Source organism: Tetrao urogallus (genome assembly GCF_951394365.1).
Source record: "Tetrao urogallus genome assembly, chromosome: 18".
NCBI classification, from domain to species: Eukaryota; Metazoa; Chordata; class Aves; order Galliformes; family Phasianidae; genus Tetrao; species Tetrao urogallus.
In genome coordinates, this window is record NC_136831.1 from 10,373,640 (window position 1) to 10,397,639 (window position 24,000).

The 24,000-nt window shown below is 40.8% G+C and overlaps 1 protein-coding gene across 3 annotated transcripts; it reads left to right on the forward strand.

The window, feature by feature from the left end:
* Nucleotides 1–1,491: 1,491 nt before the first annotated feature.
* On the forward strand, nucleotides 1,492–22,475 carry LOC306953433 (myosin-1B; the record flags this gene model as incomplete). 3 transcript variants are annotated; one of them, XM_079544335.1, is made up of 38 exons in its annotated part: nucleotides 1,492–1,695; nucleotides 1,784–1,927; nucleotides 2,023–2,179; nucleotides 2,740–2,767; nucleotides 2,865–2,979; nucleotides 3,059–3,151; nucleotides 3,272–3,335; nucleotides 3,422–3,520; nucleotides 3,609–3,712; nucleotides 3,807–3,945; nucleotides 5,878–5,996; nucleotides 6,097–6,246; nucleotides 7,196–7,366; nucleotides 8,081–8,390; nucleotides 9,156–9,229; nucleotides 9,507–9,594; nucleotides 9,681–9,798; nucleotides 10,570–10,693; nucleotides 10,779–10,915; nucleotides 11,652–11,907; nucleotides 12,823–13,065; nucleotides 13,168–13,344; nucleotides 13,432–13,577; nucleotides 13,667–13,757; nucleotides 13,844–14,233; nucleotides 14,863–14,989; nucleotides 15,726–15,844; nucleotides 16,744–16,940; nucleotides 17,372–17,555; nucleotides 17,634–17,799; nucleotides 17,972–18,096; nucleotides 18,301–18,609; nucleotides 18,706–18,909; nucleotides 19,133–19,258; nucleotides 19,344–19,514; nucleotides 19,600–19,704; nucleotides 19,944–20,039; nucleotides 22,323–22,475. In XM_079544335.1, 38 exons carry the CDS (start codon nucleotides 1,492–1,494, stop codon nucleotides 22,473–22,475), a joined length of 5,823 nt encoding a protein of 1,940 aa, XP_079400461.1. The 3 variants fall into 3 exon arrangements, with proteins under 3 accessions (XP_079400461.1, XP_079400463.1, XP_079400462.1); XM_079544337.1 differs by having other exon boundaries at nucleotides 8,081–8,375; XM_079544336.1 differs by having other exon boundaries at nucleotides 2,865–2,973.
* Nucleotides 22,476–24,000: the final 1,525 nt, after the last annotated feature.

Consider the following 24,000-nt stretch of genomic DNA (forward strand, 5'->3'; position numbering starts at 1 on the left):
CTGCTGTGAAACTGAGAAACAGATCAACACAGAGAACATCAACACTGTTAGCAGATGGATCTGTGGAATAATTGAAAGATTTAACACCTTGGGCTATTTTATCCCAAGGAAAAGTCTTTAATGAGAAGTGCTAATAATACTAGCTGTCTGCATATCAAGTGTTCTCTTTCAGTTCTTTATTGTAGACATGCAGTCTGAAAGATACTACATGGAAAAGACACACAAGGGCTTTCACAGTTTCAAAATGTGGAATATCCACTGAGAGTAGAACCGTGGAAACATTAATCTGAAAATACAGTAGTATAGTAAGCCTAGTGCTCTTACTTTCTTAAAAAATAAAAATGAAAAAAATTATAGAACAGAGCTCTACGTTAGCAGAAAAGAAAAAAAAAAGAAAGCATCAGTTATCAGTTAAATTGGATGATGCATATGCTGGTGTGATACATTTAACATTTAATCAGCAATATGATCAGAGGAATTGAGTTCACCCCCTGCAAATTTGCAGATGACACCAAGCTGAGTAATGCAGTTGACATGCTAGAAGGAAGGGAAGTCATGCAGAGGAAGATGACAAACTTGAGAGATTCATCCAGGTAAACTTCATTCAGTTCAGCAAGGCCAAGTGCAAACTTATGCCTGGAGTGAGGCAATCCCTAGTATCAGTCAGGTTGGGTGATGAGAGAGTGAGAGCAATCCTACCAAAGAGGACTTGGGGATACTGGTGGATGAAAAATTGGATTGAGTTGGCAATGTGCGCTTGCAGTGCAGAAGGCCAACCACATCCTGGGCTACATTCAAAAGTATAGCCAGCAGTTCTAGGGAGATGATTATCCCTCTCTACTCTGTTTTCAGGAGACCTCACCTGAATTCAAATCTAGGAATTCAAATCTACTGAATTCAAATCAAGGAAACACAGTGTAAGAAGGACATGGAACTGTTAGAATAGGTCCAGATGAGGTCATAAGGATGATCAGAAGGCTAGAACTTGTCTCCTGTGAAGACAGTCTGAAAAAGCTGGGTTTACTTAGCACAGAGAAGAGAGGGCTCCTGGGAGAGTCCTTGTTTTGGTCTACCAGCACTAAGTGGGAGCCTACATAAAGTTGGGAAGGGTGTCTTAATCAGGAAGTGTAGTGACAGAACAAAGGACATAGCTTTTAAACTGCAAGAGGCAGAGTTTGAATAGGTATTAAGAAGAAATTCTCTACTCTGATAGTGTTGAGGCATCCCTGCAAGTGTCCAAGGCAATGTTGGAATGGGCTTTAAGCAACCTGGACTAGTGGAAGGCATTCCTGCCCATGCTGATGGGAGTAAGAACTAAAACTGGTATTTAAAGTCTCTTCCAACCCAGACCATTGTATTATTATGGGATGCTGTAGCAGAGCACCATAAAAATCCACTCTAATGTATCAGGGTTTCTTCTGTTGCACACTATTCTAATGAATTTTATAACCATACAGATATTTGCTGCATTACTCCCAATAAACAGCAACCATGGCTACAGATGCTGATATGGCCATATTTGGGGAGGCAGCTCCATACCTCCGAAAGTCAGAAAAGGAGAGGATTGAGGCCCAGAACAAGCCTTTTGATGCCAAGTCATCTGTCTTCGTGGTACATGCTAAAGAATCCTATGTGAAAAGCACAATCCAGAGCAAAGAATCCGGGAAGGTCACTGTCAAGACTGAAGCTGGAGAGGTGAGTAAAAGGCAAGATATACAATGTGAATTTAATTCCCACAGTGGTCTCTGAGCTGACATGCAGGGATTTGTCTTTTCTTTGGCAGACTCTGACCGTGAAGGAAGATCAAATCTTCTCCATGAACCCTCCCAAGTACGATAAAATTGAGGACATGGCCATGATGACCCACCTCCACGAACCCGCTGTGCTGTACAACCTCAAAGAGCGTTATGCAGCCTGGATGATCTACGTAAGTACCAGCAGCTCTCTTCCTTGGCTGGTAGCTGGGGAGGACTGCTGTGCCAGGCTGAGTGGAAGCCAACGTGCCGTGTCCCTTCCTCGCAGACCTACTCGGGCCTCTTCTGTGTCACTGTCAACCCCTACAAGTGGCTGCCGGTGTACAACCCGGAGGTGGTGTTGGCCTACCGAGGCAAAAAGCGCCAGGAGGCCCCTCCACACATCTTCTCCATCTCTGACAACGCCTATCAGTTCATGCTGACTGGTGAGTGCCTGATCTCCTCCAATGCAATCTGAACTGAAGAGCCCCATTGCTCATACTGCACTATGTGACAAACCAGCACCAAACACCACAGAGCTGTATGACAGCAAGTGAACGAAGAATTAATGTTAAGATAAGCTGGACCAGATACACACATAGATTCAACCCTGTGTGCTATTTACACTGCGTTGTACCAAATCCTACATTTTCCTAGTGCAGAAGTAAAGCTGGACTCAGAGTTTGTTGCTTTTTTCCAATGATGGAAGAGAAAGCATTATTGCTCTAGGCAGTTGCTTACTTTGAACACAGGTAGGCATTTTGTCTAGATTCCTTGAATCTAGAACTGTGTGAAGGGCAAGAGGATACACAGTTTGTGTGAGGACCACGTGCCTCTGACAGCTGTATGCCTCCATTTGTGCTGCTACTGTGGGATATGGAAGCAATCCATTTCTTTTCCTGGGGAATTAGTGCTTGTGAAGAAGCTCCAACTTACAGCTTTGCTTTCAAGTCAGTGCAGTGCCACTCAGGACAGTGGCTAAGCTTTCCTTTTGCCTCTTTCACAGACCGCGAGAATCAGTCGATCCTGATCACGTAAGTATGCTCCTGCTCCGGTCCCTGCGGGGCTGCCCTGTGCCAGGGGACCTTCTCCCTGACCTCACGCTCTCTGCTTGTCTGTTTGGCTCGACAGCGGAGAATCCGGTGCAGGGAAGACTGTGAACACGAAACGTGTCATCCAGTACTTTGCAACAATTGCAGCTAGTGGGGATAAGAAGAAGGAGGACCAGCCAGCGGGCAAAATGCAGGTGAGCTCCTAAAAGTAGGACCCTTCAACCGTCAGACTGTTTTCTGAGCTGAAGCATAACAAGAAGATTTCTGTTTCAGGGGACACTTGAGGATCAAATCATCAGTGCCAACCCTCTGTTGGAGGCTTTTGGGAATGCCAAGACTGTGAGGAATGACAACTCCTCACGCTTTGTAAGTTGTTGCCTGGCCTAAGAAGAAACAACTCTTTTTCTCATCATCACAGCAAATGAAATATTTTCACAGTCAGAGATGGGAAGGTGGACCTAGGTCACTTATTTTTTATTCTTTCAGGGTAAATTCATCAGAATCCACTTTGGTGCCACAGGCAAGCTGGCTTCTGCTGACATTGAAACTTGTAAGAGACTCTCCAGGCCTGATTGGTCATGTTCTTTCTGACCGTCCTTGCCTTTTGTGCTAAGTTTCTCCTTCCATCCTTGACAGATCTGCTGGAGAAGTCCAGGGTCACTTTCCAGCTCAAGGCGGAAAGAAGCTACCACATCTTTTATCAGATCATGTCCAACAAGAAGCCGGAGCTAATTGGTAGGAACTTCGCCAAGCACAGTACACTGAACAATCTCTTTCGTTCTTTTCCATGCCAATTCTGTACATGTTTTGTCCTTTTTCTCAGAGATGCTGCTGATCACCACCAACCCATACGACTATCACTATGTGAGTCAAGGGGAGATCACAGTGCCCAGCATTAATGACCAGGAGGAGCTGATGGCCACTGATGTAAGCAGTGCACAGGAGTTTTCTTGGGTGGGCTCTGACCTAGAAGCAGGCATGGTATTTACGGCTAAGGATTCTTCACTTCTTCCTGTGTTAGAGTGCCATTGACATCCTGGGCTTCACTCCTGATGAAAAAACAGCCATTTACAAGCTGACGGGGGCTGTCATGCACTATGGCAACCTGAAGTTTAAGCAGAAGCAGCGTGAAGAGCAGGCAGAGCCAGATGGCACAGAAGGTATCAGCACAATGTATACTGAAACACTCGCTAATACAGGCAGTAATTCCTCTTCAGAGTCACTGACTCCGCCCACGGTTTTCCCCTGGTGCTCCTATTGCAGCGTATAAGGCTGTCCTAAATAGAGGTCTTCCGTGGGAGAACACAACCCAGTGGGTGATGCAGACTGCTTTGAACTATGCAAATGCAAGGGCCAGGGAATCCTGAACCACATTTCCATTGGCTGACATAATACTAGTCAGGCAGAAGAGAGACAAGATGGGCTGTTTTCTACATCTGGCGCATAACCAAGAACCGCTGCGCTCACTGACTTACGTTCATGTACCCAGGCAGCTATCTGTCATTTGTCATCAGTGGTAGTCACCTCCTGAAGGTGTTGTTTCCGTGTAAAAATATGCTAGAATCCTGATGCTGCCCTGAAGCCCGTGTTCTGAAGGCAACTCTCAATGCCTGCAGTAAGAGCACTGTCCCATTTTAATTTACACAGGAGGTTAAAAAGGAACAGCAGTTAATAGTGCAGACGTGGCTGTTACATTTTCTGTTGACTTTAAGCTTGTTTCCAGGACTTCCATTTGAAAACAGTCAGCTAACATGCATGTATTGTGTTTCCTTTCCCTGGAATTGTTCAGGGTTTTATTCACTTAGAGGTTTTTGGAAGTATTTCTAAAAACCACAGTTATTTACACCTAGAAAATATATCATTGTATAATCTTAAGCAGAGGAATTATATAAGGTATAATTCCTATGGTTGTAAAGAGAAGTAGGGAACTATTACACATTTTAAAAATACCCTGTAAAATTGACTGGGAAAAAAAAAAAAAAAAAAAAAGAAAAAAAAAAAACTCCAAAGATTCAGCTTTGCTATTTTTCTAATGATAAATGCAATTAAAATATATAGGTATAAATAACACTTACAACAGAAACAGCTCAAAATTGGGATTTGTACATTTGTAGATTGATCCAAAAGTAATGCTTCCTATTTATTTCTCTGGAAATTACAGCAAAGAGAACAATAGCATTATTTGGTAGATCAAATTGTCAGCTGCACAATCACCACCATTAACTATGCTTTTTTGCAGCAATGAACATGAGGCTGCATGCTGCAATCATAAAAATCTGCACCTGTAGCAGTGAACCACTCTTTCACAGCTGCAATGATGGTGTCACTGATGAAGCACACCATCTGCCCCCTCACTGCTGAGTTCAACTGTTTGGTCTCTGTAAACATTTATCATGTGCAGATGAATTGGTGATTAATGGGTGCAATTTATTCTGCATGGAGGAATTCAATTACGCACCTATGCTTCCTATGCACTTTTTGTCAGACCTACCTTTTCTTTTCTCTTTCCTACCCCTTCCCCCTCTTTCTCTTAGTTTATTAAACTTATTTGTCCTGTGTATAGCTCCTATGTGTTTAAAACTTATCCTTAGGGAAAATGCAGTCCTGCTATGAATGCTATATTAGATATTGTATTTGAACTTGTGGCATAACGCTTCACTAATTTTTCTCTCTAATGCCCATAGAATTTCATTAACTCCAATGAGTACAGCATATTTTGTTACCAGTCTGTTTCTTCTTCTGTTTGTTCAGAAATTGTAACTTGGAAAAAGGCTAAGGAAATAGCCTTTTGCTCAGCTAGCCACTTTAAAATTTGCTTGGACATTGTAAATTCATTTGGAAGAATTTTTATGTTTAAGAATCTCAACTGGAATTTGTTTGTTTTTTTTTTAAATAACCATTTAAAAAAAAAAACACTATTAAACAGTAAATCAAGAGAGAGTGCAACACTTGTATGTGACTCAGAAGATGATTTATGAATAATATGAATAGATATGATTTATAGAATATGATTTATGCGGAAACCATTCCAGATTACTAAAAGATACATCTACTGGGGAGCTTATACTTGATCTGGTTGTGTGTTTGTTTAGTTGCAGACAAGGCTGCCTACCTGATGGGTCTCAACTCAGCAGACCTGCTCAAGGCGCTGTGCTACCCCCGTGTCAAGGTTGGGAATGAGTATGTGACCAAGGGTCAAACCGTGCAGCAGGTAATAAACAGCTGATGACAGAAAACACATGGCATGAATTAAAACTGTGGAACTTCTGCTTTTATCATGGATGTTAACTTTTTATTCTATATTTGTTTAGGTATACAACTCAGTGGGTGCCCTCGCAAAATCTGTCTTTGAGAAAATGTTCCTGTGGATGGTTGTTCGCATCAACCAGCAGCTGGATACCAAGCAGCCCAGGCAGTACTTCATTGGTGTCCTGGACATTGCTGGCTTTGAGATCTTTGATGTAAGAGGACAGACTTACAAGTTTAATGGAAGGGACATTGGACTGGAATAGTTTTTTTTTTCCATTATGCAGTACTTAGCTCACAAAGTACTTAACTTAGAAAGGCTGTAGGTTTGTTGCATGCAGCAATAAAAATAGTACTTAAAAGTGCTATCAGAATGTTTAATAACTGATGGCTAAAATAGATTGTGAGGAAATTGAAACTTTTATTCTTGAAGATTTTGTTAATGCAGAAGCCAGATTCCCCCTGAATGCTTGGGAATAGACCATCAATATAGATTAATCCAAGAAGGCAAAGTACCGAGATAACTAGCATTTTGGTGTGAGCTCTGAATGTTTTCCAGTGTTCGTAAACATGTTCAGGCTAGGGCTTGAAGGTGTAAATATATGAAAGGATGGAATGCTTCAGTCACCACTCCAGGTCCACATTCATGGAGGACCAAGAGGATGCTCAGAGGATTGCAGCAACTCCCTCATGAAGATTGAGGGAGATAAGCTTGTTCATCCTGGAGAAGATAAGGCTCTGAGGGGAACAAGTTGTAATCTTCGAGGACTTATATGGGGCTTACAAAAAATGTGGAGAGTGACTTTTTACACAGACACATAGAGATAGGACAACGGGGCTGATTTTCAACTAAAAGAATGGGAGGAAATTCTTTACTCTCAGTGTGGTGAGACAATGGAACAAGTTGCCCAGAGATGCTGTCGATGCCCCGTACCTGGATATGGTCAAGGCCAGGTTGGATGGGGCCCTGTGATGTCTGATCTAGTGGGTGGCAAACTTGCCCACAGCAGTGGGGGTTGCAACTAGATGATCTTTAAAATTCCTTCCAACCCAAGTCATTCCATGATTCAGTGAGACCTTAACGGGTTGCAAGCGCGACGTATTAGAAAATCTCATGTATTCATGGAACTGAACTTTACAAGTACATATCCTTGCATTCTGCAGTTCAACAGCCTGGAGCAGCTCTGCATCAACTTCACCAATGAGAAATTGCAACAGTTCTTCAACCATCACATGTTCGTTCTGGAGCAAGAGGAGTATAAAAAGGAAGGCATCGAATGGGAGTTCATTGACTTTGGCATGGACTTGGCTGCCTGCATTGAGCTCATTGAAAAGGTATTTGGAACTCCTGCACTTAATAGTTTTTCAGATGTAAAAGGAATTTTTCTATGCTAAAATTTAGACTATACCAATACATGGCACCCACGCTTAATGCAAGGCATGTTTGTTTTTTTCTGGTCAGTGAGCTTTGTATATTTGTCTTCACCTGTCTGATTGTGAGGTGGTTAAGTTGTACCTTATATCACTACCTGTGATATATATGTATACTACTTTTGTCAAATAGTATATATTCACAGGTGGGCAAAATTCTCAGTCCTAGTCACAGTAGTAAGTCTGTTTTAGAATTCACATTGAAACGCTTGTATTCTTTTATTTCTGCTGAGTGAGTAAATAAACTGAGCAGCTTCTACTTTAATGTTTGAAGGAATTTTCTATCTTGTTTCAAAAAAAAAAAAAAAAAAAAAAGCATTTACATAATGTAAACTCTTTGTTACACCTAAATGCTGATAATTTCATTCATTTTACTTCTCATCTTCAACTAACATGCACAACATGAATGTTTACATGCTAGATCTGTACTACATTAAAACTTTGAAATGAACTGTGAACTTGTTTTCATATAAATGATGAAACATCTACTAAAAATATGCCATTTCTGAAAAAAAAAGAGATGACACATTTGTATCATCACTGTCTTCCATTCCTTTTTCTTATATTATCTCTCCCGTGTCCTGACTGCTTTCTTCATATATTCGTATTTTCCTTCAGCCCATGGGCATCTTCTCCATCCTGGAAGAGGAGTGCATGTTCCCCAAGGCAACTGACACCTCTTTCAAGAACAAGCTCTATGACCAGCATCTGGGCAAGTCCAATAACTTCCAGAAACCTAAACCTGGCAAAGGCAAGGCTGAGGCCCACTTCTCCTTGGTGCACTACGCTGGCACAGTGGACTACAACATCTCTGGATGGCTTGAGAAGAACAAGGACCCCCTGAACGAAACTGTCGTGGGGCTGTACCAAAAATCATCCCTGAAGACATTAGCCTTACTGTTTGCCTCTGTTGGTGGGGCAGAAGCGGGTAATTTATTTTAAATAAATTCTACAATAATAAATAAATATTTGCAATAATATTTTGCATCAATTTACATTAATATTTATGTTACATAAATGTAGCACTTCCAGATTCATAAGTAAATGTAGCAAGTATTACTTTGATCACTAGAGTTTAAAATATACAGAAAACAAGGCTTATATATATAAAAGGCTTCTTAAAATAATGAAAAGATTGTGAGTCTAAAATCTTGTCTATTTTTTGGAACTTAGTCACTCAGATTAATAAAGAATATCACATTTTCCTAGAAACTTTAATAAACGTGTTGATTTTATGATCAGACAGCTACACTAAAGAATTTACAAAGACTTACTGACACACCGGATAATTTCTATAGTAAGAGGTATTCCCAAATACTTCAGGAAGTAATATCAAACTCAAAAGAGTGGCGCTAGATTTATGTGTAATTTTAGATATAAAGATACTTAAAGACTAATAAGTTGTTGCATTTGCTGTATTCATTCATGAGTTAATTCCTTAATTATGCTACTGTGCAAGATACTGCATTTATTTTCTGTTTCCATTTTCTTAACTTGTGTTAAGAGAAGTCATTAGATTTTCTTCTACTATTATCTGAAAAACACTATATTGTAATTATAAACACTGTCTGAATTTGTTATTTTTTCTCATATCACTACAGTTTGTATTTCTTAAGATAAAAATACATATTTTTTAAAATTCTAACCACATTTGTTATTCATTTCTTTTAAAAGTAGATATATTATTTTTCAGAGAGCGGTGGCGGTGGCAAGAAAGGTGGCAAGAAGAAGGGGTCTTCTTTCCAGACTGTCTCAGCTCTTTTCCGGGTACTGCAGAATAAGTACTATAAACTCTACTAAACTGTGAAAAAGATACAGAAAAATCAGTACAGGAAAAAAAGCTTTATATCGATCTAATATATAAAATATTTATGTTCAGAAAGAGTAAAGGCCTATGTTTTGTAACAAAGGGTTCTCATTAAATTGGAAGAATTACTACAGAATTGCCAAAAAACTATGATCATGATCTTAATGCAGCAGCTTTACTCCATCTAACAATGAGATTGTAACATTTTTAAATATAATCTTTACTCTTATTCTTAAGGAAAATTTAAACAAACTGATGAGCAATCTGCGAAGCACACATCCCCATTTTGTGCGATGCCTCATTCCCAATGAAACAAAAACTCCTGGTAAGTAGTTCAAGTTCAAACATGCGAGAAATGTGTTATTCTCTGTGCAGTACAATGAAGTACAAATTCATAATGTCATTTGTTAGGTGCCATGGAGCATGAACTGGTGCTGCACCAGCTGCGCTGTAACGGCGTGCTGGAAGGGATCAGGATTTGCAGAAAAGGATTCCCAAGCAGAATACTTTATGCAGACTTTAAACAGAGGTCAGACTCCATTTAATTCATGTTTACCACATCTTTACTGAATAATTTCTATTTCCTAACTGTTTTAAATACTGTGGATGTTATGGAAGTTTTATAGTACCTATCTTCAGTCATACTAAAGTCAATTGTCCAAATTACCATCTAATTTCTTTCTATAGCTGACTATAAGAGCCACCACCAAAGGGCAATTTGGAGTCTTTTATTAATTCTTTAGTATGTCATAAAGCATCCAGAAAGTTGACTAGCTTGGACTTAGTTAACTTTCAGATACCAAAGAAGAATGACTTGTAGGCATCAGGATATAAATGTGAATAAAGCAGCTGCAAAATACACTAGACTAAGTTTTTAGAAAACTAAATAAAATTAGGTTTTTCTTCTTTCTCTGTATCAGCTGCAAAGCACAGTAAGAGCATGTACTACAACTATTTTGGATGAGGAATTGTTTCACATTTTGTTCTTGCACATAGAGTTCTCCTTTGAAGATAAGGCATTAAATGTGCCTTATAAGGCATGGGAAACACCTTATATATCAGCAGTTATTTATGAAAAGCAGTATTAAATGTGTCAAGGATTTGTGGATTAAGGAAAGTGAATGCTTCATTCTAAAACCACATTTACCCACAAAAACATCATTTCTAAGAAATAGTGCAGAGTTCAAGCTTACTTCCACTAGTGACTTCTCTTGCAGAAAAACTAAACAATGGAATCAGTTGCTACAGGTTTGACTGAGCTTCCAGGAATCTGTTATTCATAATCTACTTCCTCCCATAGGTACAAGGTGCTTAATGCCAGTGCCATCCCTGAGGGACAGTTCATTGACAGCAAGAAAGCTTCCGAGAAACTCCTTGGGTCAATTGATGTGGACCACACCCAGTACAAATTTGGTCACACCAAGGTACAAATACTGCTTGACTGAAGAGCTACGTATCTGTACTCTGCAGTACCAGAAAATTATGTGCTGCAACATTCCATTTCTCAAGGTGTTCTTCAAAGCTGGGCTGCTGGGACTCCTGGAGGAGATGAGGGATGAGAAGCTGGCACAGCTCATCACTCGCACACAGGCCAGGTGCAGGGGCTTCCTGATGAGAGTGGAGTTCAAGAAAATGATGGAAAGGAGGTAGATGTGTACAGTTATTTGGCCTGCTGGTCCAATGACACACACCAATGACATGAATGCAAGTGAAAATGTGCTCCATCTCAGTGAATCTCATATATTTCTCATTAGTTCCGTTTATCAGTATGGATGTGTTTGAAAGTGTACAATGACAGTAGATGAAATATAAAACTTGTTTTCATGGAAAATCCAGTATAAAGCCCTGTTTTTGGAAGAAAAAAAAAATTAACTTATGTCACCCTTGATAGTAATTTTTATTGAACTCTTTAGATGCCCAGAATTCAGATATGCAACCTAAAATAACTGTAAATAAATACGATAATAAGTTATAAATAAAGTAATTATTCATAATTGGTTTAGGTTACCATTATAATCAAAGGGGAGAAATATATACCCCTAGCAGAGGAAGAGCATTCTTCTTCCTTAAATAACTCATGAAATGAACTGAGTCCCCTCCTGGAGGTGCTCCATAAAAATGGTTCAAACATCTGAATTTCAAATCTGTTCATACAAATTGGCCATCTCTACATCACTAAAGGACATTTGCTTCAAATGTTCATAAAATACATATGCTTGTGTATCTATAATCCATTATGTAGAGAACTATAGGAAGTATTCTATGTAGAACAGTCACTACATAATATATATATTGTTATATAGACAGTTAATTATGTATTACACGTTTAAAAATATATAAGGTAATATATATAAGATAATATAAAGCTTCAATACCTTTTAGGGAGTCCATCTTCTGCATCCAGTACAATGTTCGTGCATTCATGAATGTCAAGCACTGGCCCTGGATGAAGCTGTTCTTCAAGATCAAGCCCCTGCTGAAGAGTGCAGAGTCTGAGAAGGAGATGGCTACCATGAAGGAAGAGTTTGAGAAGACCAAGGAAGAGCTTGCAAAGTCTGAGGCAAAGAGAAAGGAGCTGGAGGAGAAAATGGTGTCCCTGCTGCAAGAGAAAAATGATCTGCAGCTCCAAGTACAGGCTGTGAGTATTGCTAATGCTTTGGCTCTCATAATGCCCTATGTGAAATTATCACAGTTTTCTCAGTTAACAGACACATTATTCCAAAGCAGTATTAATTTAAACAGCATATAAATAATTATATAAATAGGAAGGATATTAAAAGATTAGTTATTAAAATAGAAGGGAAAAAACACATTAAAAAGCTAAGATGAAATACATAAATTTTAACAAATTTGCAATTAATTATGGCATTTGGTTCCTTACACTTTAAATCAAGAGAGAATTAAACCATTTCCCAAGGAAGTTCTGCAATTTACAGTATGATATTTTAAATCATAGATGACAACTTACAGCCTCTAAATAGCCTCATTTACTATATAATTCTGATATGTTATACTCTGATTAATGAAGGTAGCTTGGAGGTCCAATTAATACCTTAACTTGGGGAATTACGAAGGAATTAAATTGGAGTAAGAATGGATGAGAATAAGAGACATTTCTCAACCATTTCTGGTCCCTGTTTCCTCAGGAAAAATACTGATGAAAATGGAGTCCTGTCCTTCCCAGGAAATAAAAGGATAGCAGCAATAATCCCCTCAGAACTGTCTTTACTGGCAAGGATTAGGAATATGTTTCATCTGGCCCCAACAGTTCTCAACATCTATAACTATAGTCTGACATTTAAAAATATGTATTCCTTTACCTTCTGTGCTTGAGGCATTAAAAAAAAAAAAAAATACACTTATGATAACAATTTCTAAGTAGAAAAGGCTATTATAGGACTGTTGTGGAGATAAACATGGCTGGCAGAGCATTAATGATCTCATTCTGTTCAGCTGCTCTAAAATAATAATTCCTTGCTATTTAAAGAATGGAAGAATAATGACTTACAAACAAACAGCATTTTGAAAAACATTTTATTCAAATCATGTGCAGGAAGCAGATGGTTTAGCAGATGCTGAGGAAAGATGTGACCAGCTCATCAAAACCAAAATCCAGCTGGAAGCCAAAATTAAGGAGCTTACAGAGAGAGCGGAAGATGAGGAAGAGATGAATGCTGAGCTAACAGCCAAGAAGAGGAAACTAGAGGATGAATGTTCAGAGCTGAAGAAAGATATAGATGACCTAGAGTTAACGTTGGCCAAGGTTGAGAAGGAAAAGCATGCCACTGAAAACAAGGTATGAAGCAGAAGCTATCAATCACACTCCAGAAAAGAGCTCTGTGCTGTTATGGGAGTCGTGTACCTAGCTTTAATTGAACTTGCTTCTTTCTCTTCAAAGGTGAAAAACCTCACAGAGGAAATGGCAGGCTTGGACGAGACAATTGCCAAGCTGACAAAAGAGAAGAAAGCCCTCCAAGAGGCCCATCAGCAGACACTGGATGACCTGCAGGCTGAAGAGGACAAAGTCAATACACTGACCAAAGCTAAAACCAAGCTGGAGCAGCAAGTGGATGATGTAAGAACAAAAGCATATGGCTATTATATATGGCTATTATATATATGAACATAGCTGGCAGAGCACTGATGATCTCATTCTGTTTAGCTGGAAGGGTCCCTGGAGCAAGAGAAGAAGCTGCGCATGGACCTTGAGAGAGCAAAGAGGAAACTTGAAGGAGACCTGAAAATGACTCAGGAATCCACAATGGACTTGGAAAATGATAAGCAGCAACTGGATGAGAAACTGAAGAAGTAAGTGAGGTTGTGGGACACCTGAGTGCTGGGCAGGTGCATGTAGGAGGTTTTGTTCAGGTGTTAACACAGTTTGTTTTGTGCAAAAGGAAAGACTTTGAAATCAGCCAAATCCAGAGCAAAATTGAGGATGAGCAAGCCCTGGGCATGCAGTTACAGAAGAAGATCAAGGAGCTGCAGGCAAGTCTCTGGTCCTTCCCTTCTGGCCTTCAGAAAACATCTGAAGGAGAAGGACATGGGTGTGAAGGGTTCCTGATGCTCCCCAGGCCCGTATTGAGGAACTGGAGGAGGAAATCGAGGCAGAGCGAACCTCTCGGGCCAAAGCAGAGAAGCACCGAGCTGACCTCTCCAGGGAGCTGGAGGAGATCAGTGAGCGCCTGGAGGAAGCAGGAGGGGCTACGGCAGCTCAGATCGATATGAACAAGAAGCGTGAGGCAGAATTTCAGAAGATGCGCCGCGACCTGGAAGAGGCCACGCTGCAGCACGAAGCCACGGCTGCCGCCCTGCGGAAGAAGCATGCGGACAGCACAGCGGAGCTTGGGGAGCAGATCGACAACCTGCAACGAGTCAAGCAGAAGCTGGAGAAGGAGAAGAGTGAGCTGAAGATGGAGATTGATGACTTGGCCAGCAACATGGAGTCTGTCTCCAAAGCCAAGGTAGTGAAATACATGTTTACATTAATTCCAACTTGTAAGCAAGTATTCATATTTCAAAATGAATGATAATCATATTTTACAATAAGTAGTTGTCTTTTACAACTTGAATTTGTGTTTACGCATTTCAGGATTAGCATAATAATGCACTGCTTCTTTTTGGTGAAAGCTGAAAATGTTTAGCTGATGCGCTTAATACAAGGACATATAGAGAACTCAGTGCTTGATTCACTGCTTGATATTTTAATGAAAGACACTGAAATTAAGAGGTTTTCAGTTTTTCTAAATTAGAAATTGCTTCAGTCATACATTTCCTTTTTTCTTATTATTTTATTCCTTCTCCCTTAAATGCATCAATGATATAATAAGTAAATGTGAAGCAGAAGTTGAAAATAATGGCACAGTGTGCCATCATCCTTTTTATGTATTTCAAAAACAGATTGTATGTTAATTAATTCTACAAATATTGGAATAAAGGATGCAGAAATATAGAAAAATATATCAGTTACTTGACATAGATTGACTTAACATGCTTTAAATCATTAGCTTCATTTTTTTTGCTTTTCACAAGACTTCAGATGTAATTATGTTAAGTCACCAATCATCCTTCATTTTGTTCTTCATGCAAATAGGCAAATTTAGAGAAGATGTGTCGTTCCCTAGAAGATCAACTCAGTGAAATTAAGGCAAAGGAAGAGGAGCAACAGCGCACCATAAATGACATCAGTGCACAGAAAGCTCGTCTACAAACAGAATCCGGTAAGACATTTGTGGTTTGTAAGACAACATAGTCAGTAGCCAGGAGCTTAGAAATAAGGGGTCAAAAATGGGTCATAGAGACCTTGATAGATACCGTAATATGAATATGAATATGAACATGAACATGATAGAACATAACCCAGCAATGTATTCTTGTGGCAAAGAAGGCCAACAGAATACTGAGCTGCATTAGGAGGAGCGTTGGCAGTAGGTGAATGGAGCAGGTGGCCCTTTCCTGTATGTAGCACTGCTAAGATCACACCTTGGAGTGCTGTGTCGAATATTACACTTGTCAGTATCAGAGTTGGAGATATTCAGGAGCAAGTCTAGCCCAGGACCAACAAAATGATTAAGTAGTTTGGAGGAAAAATGCATCTGTCTCCTAAACTAGACTTCGTCCCTCTGCTTGCCAGGAAAAATTCAGATGTCAGGAATATGCGACTCTATACATGTGCTATTTGGTATTCATGTTGTAAGCTTTAAGAGACCACTAAACTTAGTTCAAATATAAAGCAAAAATAATCAAATAACAAAAAAGCAAGAGTGATTAATCTCATGTCCTGACTATAAGATGAATAGTTTACTCAAAGATATGGATGAAGATCAGTGACTAATATTCAAAGAGAAGAATAAAATGCTATTTACCAAAATAATTTTCACATGTATTTGATTATCGAGGAAAAATAACTTTAACATTCATACAACATTTTTCTTACTTGCCTGCAAATTCTTCCAGGTGAATATTCACGCCAGGTGGAGGAGAAAGATGCTCTGATTTCTCAGCTGTCTCGAGGCAAGCAGGCATTCACCCAACAAATTGAGGAACTCAAGAGGCACTTAGAGGAGGAGATAAAGGTAAGAAGGTTTTCCAAAATTCTGTCTTATCCAGTGGATTTTCCTGACTAAGATGTTTTTCAGACACATATAAAATTATAGAAACATCATGTTGAGTGGGAAAAAAACCTAAACAGATATTTAATTTGGTTTTAATTCGAGTTATTTTGTCTCTCTGACACCTGCCACCTATCCTTTAAGATGTCGCAAATTCCCAGCTATTCATTCCTCATTCTATATATTGCCATTATTCTCATGGAAGAGTTATCTGGTGTCCAATAACTTTTCAGGACATTTCCCAAGAGATTTCTATTCCCTATATATATGGATATATCCATACTTTCAATGGGTAAGGAATTAGACTGGCTGGTCACAGCCAAAGGGCTGTGATCAATGGCTCTGTGTCAGGGTGCAGGCCGGTCACAAGCGGTGTCCCTCAGGGGTCGGTGTTGGGACCAGTGCTCTTCAACATCTTCTTCAATGGCACATGATGGCATCCAGTGCACCTCAGCAAGTTTGTGATGACACCAAGTTGAGCGGTGCAGTCGATACACTGGAGGGAAGGGAAGCCATCCAGAGAGACCTGGACAGGCTGGAGAAGTGGGCCCATGAAAACCTAATGAGGTTCAGTAAGGCCAAGTGCACGGTGCTGCAATTGGGTCGGGGCAATGCCAGATATTGATACAGACTGGGGGAAGATTAGGCACTGGAACAGATTGCCCAAGGAGGCTGTAGATGCCCAATCCCTGGAGGCATTCAAAGCCAGGCTGGATGTGGCCCTGGGCAGCCTGGTCTAGTGGTTGGTGATCCTGCACACAGCAGGGGGTTGGAACTGGATGAGTATTGTGGTCCTTTCCAACCCAGCCGATTCTATGATTCTATGATTCTATGATTCTTATTCTACTACAACATTTCCACAGGCCAAGAATGCCCTGGCCCATGCCTTGCAGTCTGCCCGCCATGACTGTGACTTGCTCCGGGAACAATACGAGGAGGAGCAGGAAGCCAAGGGTGAGCTGCAGCGTGCCCTGTCCAAGGCCAACAGCGAAGTGGCCCAGTGGAGAACCAAATATGAGACGGACGCTATTCAGCGCACAGAGGAGCTGGAGGAGGCCAAGTATGTGGAGGGAAAGTGGGGAAGGCTGGCAGAAACTAATAATGGAAAAATCGAGGAGACTGCTGAAGTATTATCAGGAGAAAAATTATGCTGTACTTCAGGATGGGGTGATAGGGAAAAGGAAAATATAGCCATGAGAAAATACATATTAGGAGAAGGAGAAGGACCAAAGCTGTTCAGACACAGTAGTGGAGATTCACTAGAGTGAAAACAAGTGAAGAGCAGAGAGTGTTTTACTAAAGCCCAGCATTTACTAAAGCCCATGCAATTACAATCACTGTCCAGAAAAGTCTGTACATGTGGTGTAAATGGGTGTCACACTATCAAGTGGACAAGACTGCTGTCCAGAAAACATACCAGCTGCACACCACAGCTTCCCATGAACCTGAGAATTTGCTTTCTCAACGGAAATTGTGCTTACAACCTCCCAGGAAGAAGCTGGCACAGCGCCTGCAGGAGGCAGAGGAACACGTTGAAGCCGTGAATGCCAAATGTGCTTCCCTGGAAAAGACAAAGCAGAGGCTGCAGAATGAGGTGGAGGACCTGATGATTGACGTGGAGCGAGCAAATGCTGCCTGCGCAGCTCTGGACAAGAAGCAGAAGAACTTTGACAAGGTATTCTGGGCTCCAGGCCTGTGTTTTCTGAGCAGAACGTGATTGTCGCATCCGTACTCATGCTCTGTTGCTCCTCAGATCCTGGCGGAGTGGAAGCAGAAGTACGAGGAAACGCAGGCTGAGCTGGAGGCCTCCCAGAAGGAGTCTCGCTCCCTCAGCACAGAGCTGTTCAAGATGAAGAATGCCTATGAGGAGTCCCTGGACCACCTGGAAACGCTGAAGCGTGAGAACAAGAACTTGCAGCGTAAGTCGCTCAGCCTTTCCTGCTGGCAAGGCTTTCTCAGAAGCTTTCCTGCCCACCTCTCCACCCGGGTCTGTGCCTGCAGTGATGGGAGCAGACCTGTTATGCTGGAGTCACAGGGCCTTTCCCTCTATGCTCTATACCTGACCATGTGAATGTTCATTCTTCTCTACAGAGGAGATTTCTGACCTCACGGAGCAGATTGCAGAGGGAGGAAAGGCGATTCATGAGCTGGAGAAAGTCAAGAAGCAGATTGAGCAGGAGAAGTCTGAACTTCAGGCAGCTCTAGAGGAAGCTGAGGTACCCAGAAATATTTACTTATCTGATTTAGGTCTTGGATCACTCTCCTTGTAAGTAACGTGAAGTCATTCCCAGAAAGAAAAGCATGAGAGTTCTTGAATGAAAGTTTAGAGATGCTGTCAGAAACATTGCACTATTTTTTACTCAAGCATCATTTTCAGCATTTGTTATGTAAGTATTTAATTCTCATTTATTCTTCTATAGGCCTCCCTAGAACATGAGGAGGGGAAGATCCTTCGTGTCCAGTTAGAACTCAATCAGGTCAAATCTGACATTGACAGGAAGATAGCAGAGAAAGATGAGGAAATTGACCAGCTGAAGAGAAACCATCTCAGAGTTGTAGATTCCATGCAGAGCACTTTGGATGCTGAGATCAGGAGCAGGAATGAAGCCCTGAGACTGAAGAAGAAGATGGAGGGAGACCTGAATGAAATAGAGATCCAGCTGAGCCATGCCAACCGCCAGGCTGCAGATGCACAGAAGAACCTCAGAAACACACAAGGAGTGCTCAAGGTCCATTGAATAAATGATGACCATTAACAAAATTTTAACTAACATTTACAGTTTTAGAGGCCTATGAATCTTATAATTTCTTTCTTTGTTCTACAGGATACCCAGATACATTTGGACGATGCTCTCAGGTCACAGGAGGACCTGAAGGAGCAGGTGGCCATGGTGGAGCGCAGAGCAAACCTGCTGCAGGCTGAGATTGAGGAGTTACGGGCAGCCCTGGAGCAGATGGAGCGCTCGAGGAAAGTGGCTGAGCAGGAGCTTCTGGATGCAAGTGAGCGTGTGCAGCTCCTCCATACTCAGGCAAGTCCATGGGTTGAAAGCATTTAATGATTAGACCTGTTTTGATTTTTCAATAAGTACATAACTTCAACAGACCTCTACCATTACTATTACCAGCAAGGGTCATTCTTCATATAAAAAAACAATAGAACTCTATGTGAAAGCAGGGAAACGGTATTTTACTGAAAATTAGTGATGATATATATGTATATGATATATATGCCGTGTGGTTTTTCTTCAACAGAACACCAGCTTGATCAACACCAAGAAGAAGCTAGAATCAGACATTTCCCAAATTCAGAGTGAGATGGAGGATACCATCCAGGAAGCCCGCAATGCTGAAGAGAAGGCCAAGAAGGCCATCACCGATGTGAGTTGGGGCATGCCTCCACTGCTGATGGTGGATGCATTCTCCCCAAACATCTCCAGTCACAAAGGGATTCTTTCTCCTCCAGGCGGCCATGATGGCAGAAGAGCTGAAGAAGGAGCAGGACACCAGTGCCCACCTGGAGAGGATGAAGAAGAACCTGGACCAGACGGTGAAGGACCTGCAGCTCCGTCTGGATGAGGCAGAGCAGCTGGCCCTGAAGGGAGGCAAGAAGCAAATCCAGAAGCTGGAGGCCAGGGTGCGTAGGACTGGTATTTGTGCAAGTGTGTGCAATGCCAGGTCAGAGATAGCAGGGAAGCTCCAAAATGGGCTTTTCATTGCAGGTGCGGGAACTGGAAGGGGAGGTTGATGCTGAGCAGAAGCGCAGCGCTGAAGCCGTGAAGGGTGTGCGCAAGTACGAGAGGAGGGTGAAGGAGCTGACCTACCAGGTAAGGCAGAAAAAGCTTTTTCTTACACATCCTTCTCTCATGAAGTCTGAATGTTGTCACGCTGACATTGCAATTTCTTTGATATTGTGATTTCTTCCCATTGTTCTCTTTCATTGACATGGTTAATATGTCTTTGTCTTTGGTCCTACTGGACAGCAGTGCACTCTGAAGAGTTTCAGCTAGAGGAAATGTAAGTGGTGAGGAAAGAAAGTTTTACTACTATTTACCTTTTTCTGTAGTCTGAAGAGGACCGGAAGAATGTTCTCAGACTCCAGGACCTGGTAGACAAGCTGCAGATGAAGGTGAAATCCTACAAGAGGCAGGCTGAGGAGGCTGTAAGTATTAGTCTGAGCAGTCAGTCTCACTTATGGCAGAACTGGCATTTTGTGTTGGCATTTTTCTCTGCCTAGCTGTGTTCAAGCCCTTAACATTTATGTCATTTTTTTGTCTGTGCACTACACAATAGCTCAGCGGTTCTGAGTTCTGTTGCATAAGTAGGTGATGTTGAAGTCTAAGGTCAACTCATCTGAGAGCATGTCCTAGCTTCTTTCTTTCACTTTCTTTATCTCACATTTTATAATTTCCTCTTGAAGAAATAGAAATTGCCTTCCAACGACTTCAATACATAGTTTTATAGCAGGAAATAAATGGAAAGCGATTAAATAGATACAAATCTCCCTTGAAGCTCCTTTATGCCCTTGGAATAGTTTTAAGAGGCTCTGGAACAGGTGATCTTCTGTTTGATCCTGTTGGTTAGTGGAATAGGCTTTGAATGGACCAGACAAATCTGGCAGAGAAATGCCTGGTTACAGTGGTAGTCTTAAAGAAAAGGATTTGGCTTCTTTTAACATGGGACTCTCTGAGAAAAATGGTGTGATGGGGACTGAGGCAATCCATCTATCAGAGGAGAGGAAAAGCATCTTTGATTTACAGGCTTGCCAGGCTGATGTAGACAGCTTTAAACTAAAAATGCCAGAGGAGTTGCCTCCACGTACCTGACTTTTAAAGAGGTCAGTAAGGAGTATCCTGGGAATTACGAGCTGTTGTCTGACCTCATTCCCAGGGAAAGTTATGGAGTAGATTACCTTGAGTGCCATCACATGGCTCATACAAGGCAATCAAGTGATCAGAAGTAGCTAGCATGTGTTTATGAAAGATAGGTCCTGCCTAACTAACCTTATCTCCTTTGACAAGATGACCTGCTTTGTAGGAAAAGGAAAGTCTATGGATATTGTTTATCAGGAAAGCATTATATGCTATTAGATACTGTAAAGCATTTGATAATGTTTCCTGCAGTATTTCCTGGATAAATTGGTTCATGATGTACACGTGTACTTGGTGAAGAACTGGTTGGATGGCCAGGCTCAGAGTCCTAATTAAATATAGTTAGACAGGAGAGTTGATCTGCTGGAAGGTTCTACAGAGGGATCTGGACAGGTTGGATCAGTAGGTTGAATCGAATCACACTGCATTCAACAAGACTAAATGCCAGATTTTGCAGTTGAGTCATAACAAATCCATGCAGTGACAGAGGCTTGGGGAAGAGTGGCAGAAAGCCGCCCAGCAGGAAAGGACCTGAGGCTGCTGATCTGCCAGCTGAATGTGAGCCAGCAGTATGCAGCTGGCCTACAAGCCAATAGCATCTTGGCTTGTATCAGAAAGAGTGTGGCCAACTGGCCCTAGGGAAGAGATTGTCCCTGGCACTGGTCACTGGACCACAGCTCAAATATTGTGTCACTGTGGGGCTCCTACCGTAAGAAGAATATTGAGTTGCTCATGCTCATGTAGACGGGAGAAATGAAGCTGGTGAAGCAACTAGGAAATAGGACATATAAGGAACAACTAAGGCAATTGGGGTTATTTAGTCTGGAGAAGAGGAAGCTGAGGGGAGACCATTTCACTCCCTATAATTACTTGAAAGGAGGTTGCAGCGAGAAGGGTGTTGGTCTCTTTTCTCAAGTGACAAGTGATAAGATGAAAGGAAACTGCTTCAAGTAGCAGGGAAGGCTTAGATTAGAATTAGAAGGAACTTATTTACAGAGGATGGATCAAGCACTTAAACAGGCTTGGAAATTCAGGGAAATGAGACTTCCCATCCCTGAATGTATTTAGTCAGTATGTGAATATGGCACTAAAGGGTGTGGTTTAATGATGGGGCTCAGGAGGTCAGATTGACAATTGGACTTGATGATCATGAAAGTCTTTTCCAACCTAAATTATTCTATAATTATATGTGTATTATTCGGAAATTTCTAACTCCATTAGGACGTACAGAGAGTCTTATATTTCTGTCATGTATTATTAACCATCTAACCATTTAGCATTTAATAGAGTAACTCTTCCTTTGGATTATCTGTAAAAGCATTGGAGATATTATCCCAGTCTTTGACTCTTTTCTTGTAAAGACAAAACATCACAGAATGTCCACTGTAGTTTTTCAATGTGAAAAAATTACTGTTAAACATTTAAAAACCTATTTTTAATAAGTTTTAGTAATTTTTCTAAAGAAATAATTATGAATTTGATAATCTTATTTTAGAAAATCTCACATCAACACAGTGAAGGAAAAATGGAAATTACATTATTTAAAATTTTCTTATCTGGTTTCCTTTCCCCAGGAGGAGCTGTCCAACGTCAACCTGTCCAAGTTCCGCAAGATCCAGCACGAGCTGGAGGAAGCTGAGGAGCGGGCTGACATTGCAGAGTCACAGGTCAACAAGCTCCGAGCAAAGAGCCGTGAAATAGGCAAGAAGGCAGAAAGTGAAGAGTAGATGCCTCCAGTGGTGCAAAGTGAAAGAGAATTGCACAAAATGTGAAATTCTATCACTTTGATTTGTAATTACTGCTTAGTTCTTTATCAATGTCTAGATAATTAATATTTAGTTAATAAAAACTGTAGAGATTTTCCCATGGAAAATAATTAGATCACTGTTGTATTTTAATCTTTATCCTAGATTGTTCTAAGATTTACATTTTCCCTTATCTACATTTTAACGACCACTGTTAAAGCGGTCTGTTCAGCTATCCGGCTTCATTCTCACCATGGAATTTCACATAAGGATTCCTCAAGGGAGAAACCATTATTTCTTTACAACTGAATGTAACTCTTCCTTATACATTTTGCTTTAGGAAGATATTGCATTTTAACTAAAAGGTTTTGTTCAGGGAACAAAACTTAATTGAATCTTCTGGTAATCTAGTCTAATAATTGATTACTGAATAAGCCATGTAGCTTAATTGCATGAAAACAATTTTTTTCAGGTTCAATCTTTTCGATTCTTCAAGACTTTTTGAGGACATTTATACCTAAAGTGAAAACTACTTTTAATTTTTGTTCACAAAATTGATACGTAAACATAAATTGCAAGGACAGCAATACAAGCTATCTCATGTAATTGTTCATCCTCTGTTCTCTAAAGCTGGCTATATATTCTAAACTGAGAAGGGAGATACTGTATAAAAGCAAACCATAATTAATCTTTTAAAGCCACTTCTACTTCTATAAATTCCAAGTATATTTCTCTTCAGGACAAAAATTCCTGTTTGGCATACTACTATTTTGTCACCTCACTTGTTTGCTTTTACACACTGTTTCTGAGCATGTTGAAAAGTACAGACTGATAACAAATATCTGCAGGATTCTACTACTGAGATACTTTTATTACAAGAGTTTTTACCCATATGAGGATCTTTTCTTTCTCTATAGGTGTTCACAGCAGGATACAGTCCTATCTTCAGGCTAGGCAGGGACAGCCTGGACAGACAGAGATATGAACAAACGGAATCAGTGCAACCAGATAATGCACCCAAGAAGAAAAAATCTATACAGAATGAAGTGACATTATCCATATTACTTAGCAATTGGACCAGGTCCCACCTTCATAGCTATTCTATAGGCCTGTGTGCCTATTCCTCCCACACAGAGCATATGACCACCCTAAAACACCAAGACAGAGTCTATATACTGCATGCAAAGAAACTGTCCCTGAAGTATTCATTCTAATAGCAGACCTTCTACTGCACCTCAGTTTGCAGTTCTCACTGATCCAAATGATGCTACTGTTGTATCTGTGCCATACTGCTGTGTTTATACCTTCCCTATATTTTATTCAGAGTAGGACTAGATAAGGTTTCATCAGCAGCATGAATCTGAATGTAGGATAGACCTCCCCCTTAGACTCTGGGATCTCTACCATTTAATTACAGAAACTCAGGCTGATAGGTCAGGTCCATTGTATCAACCCAACATGGCAACTCATCCAGGAGTGGGAGTATGTGCACCTGCTGGCAGCAGCA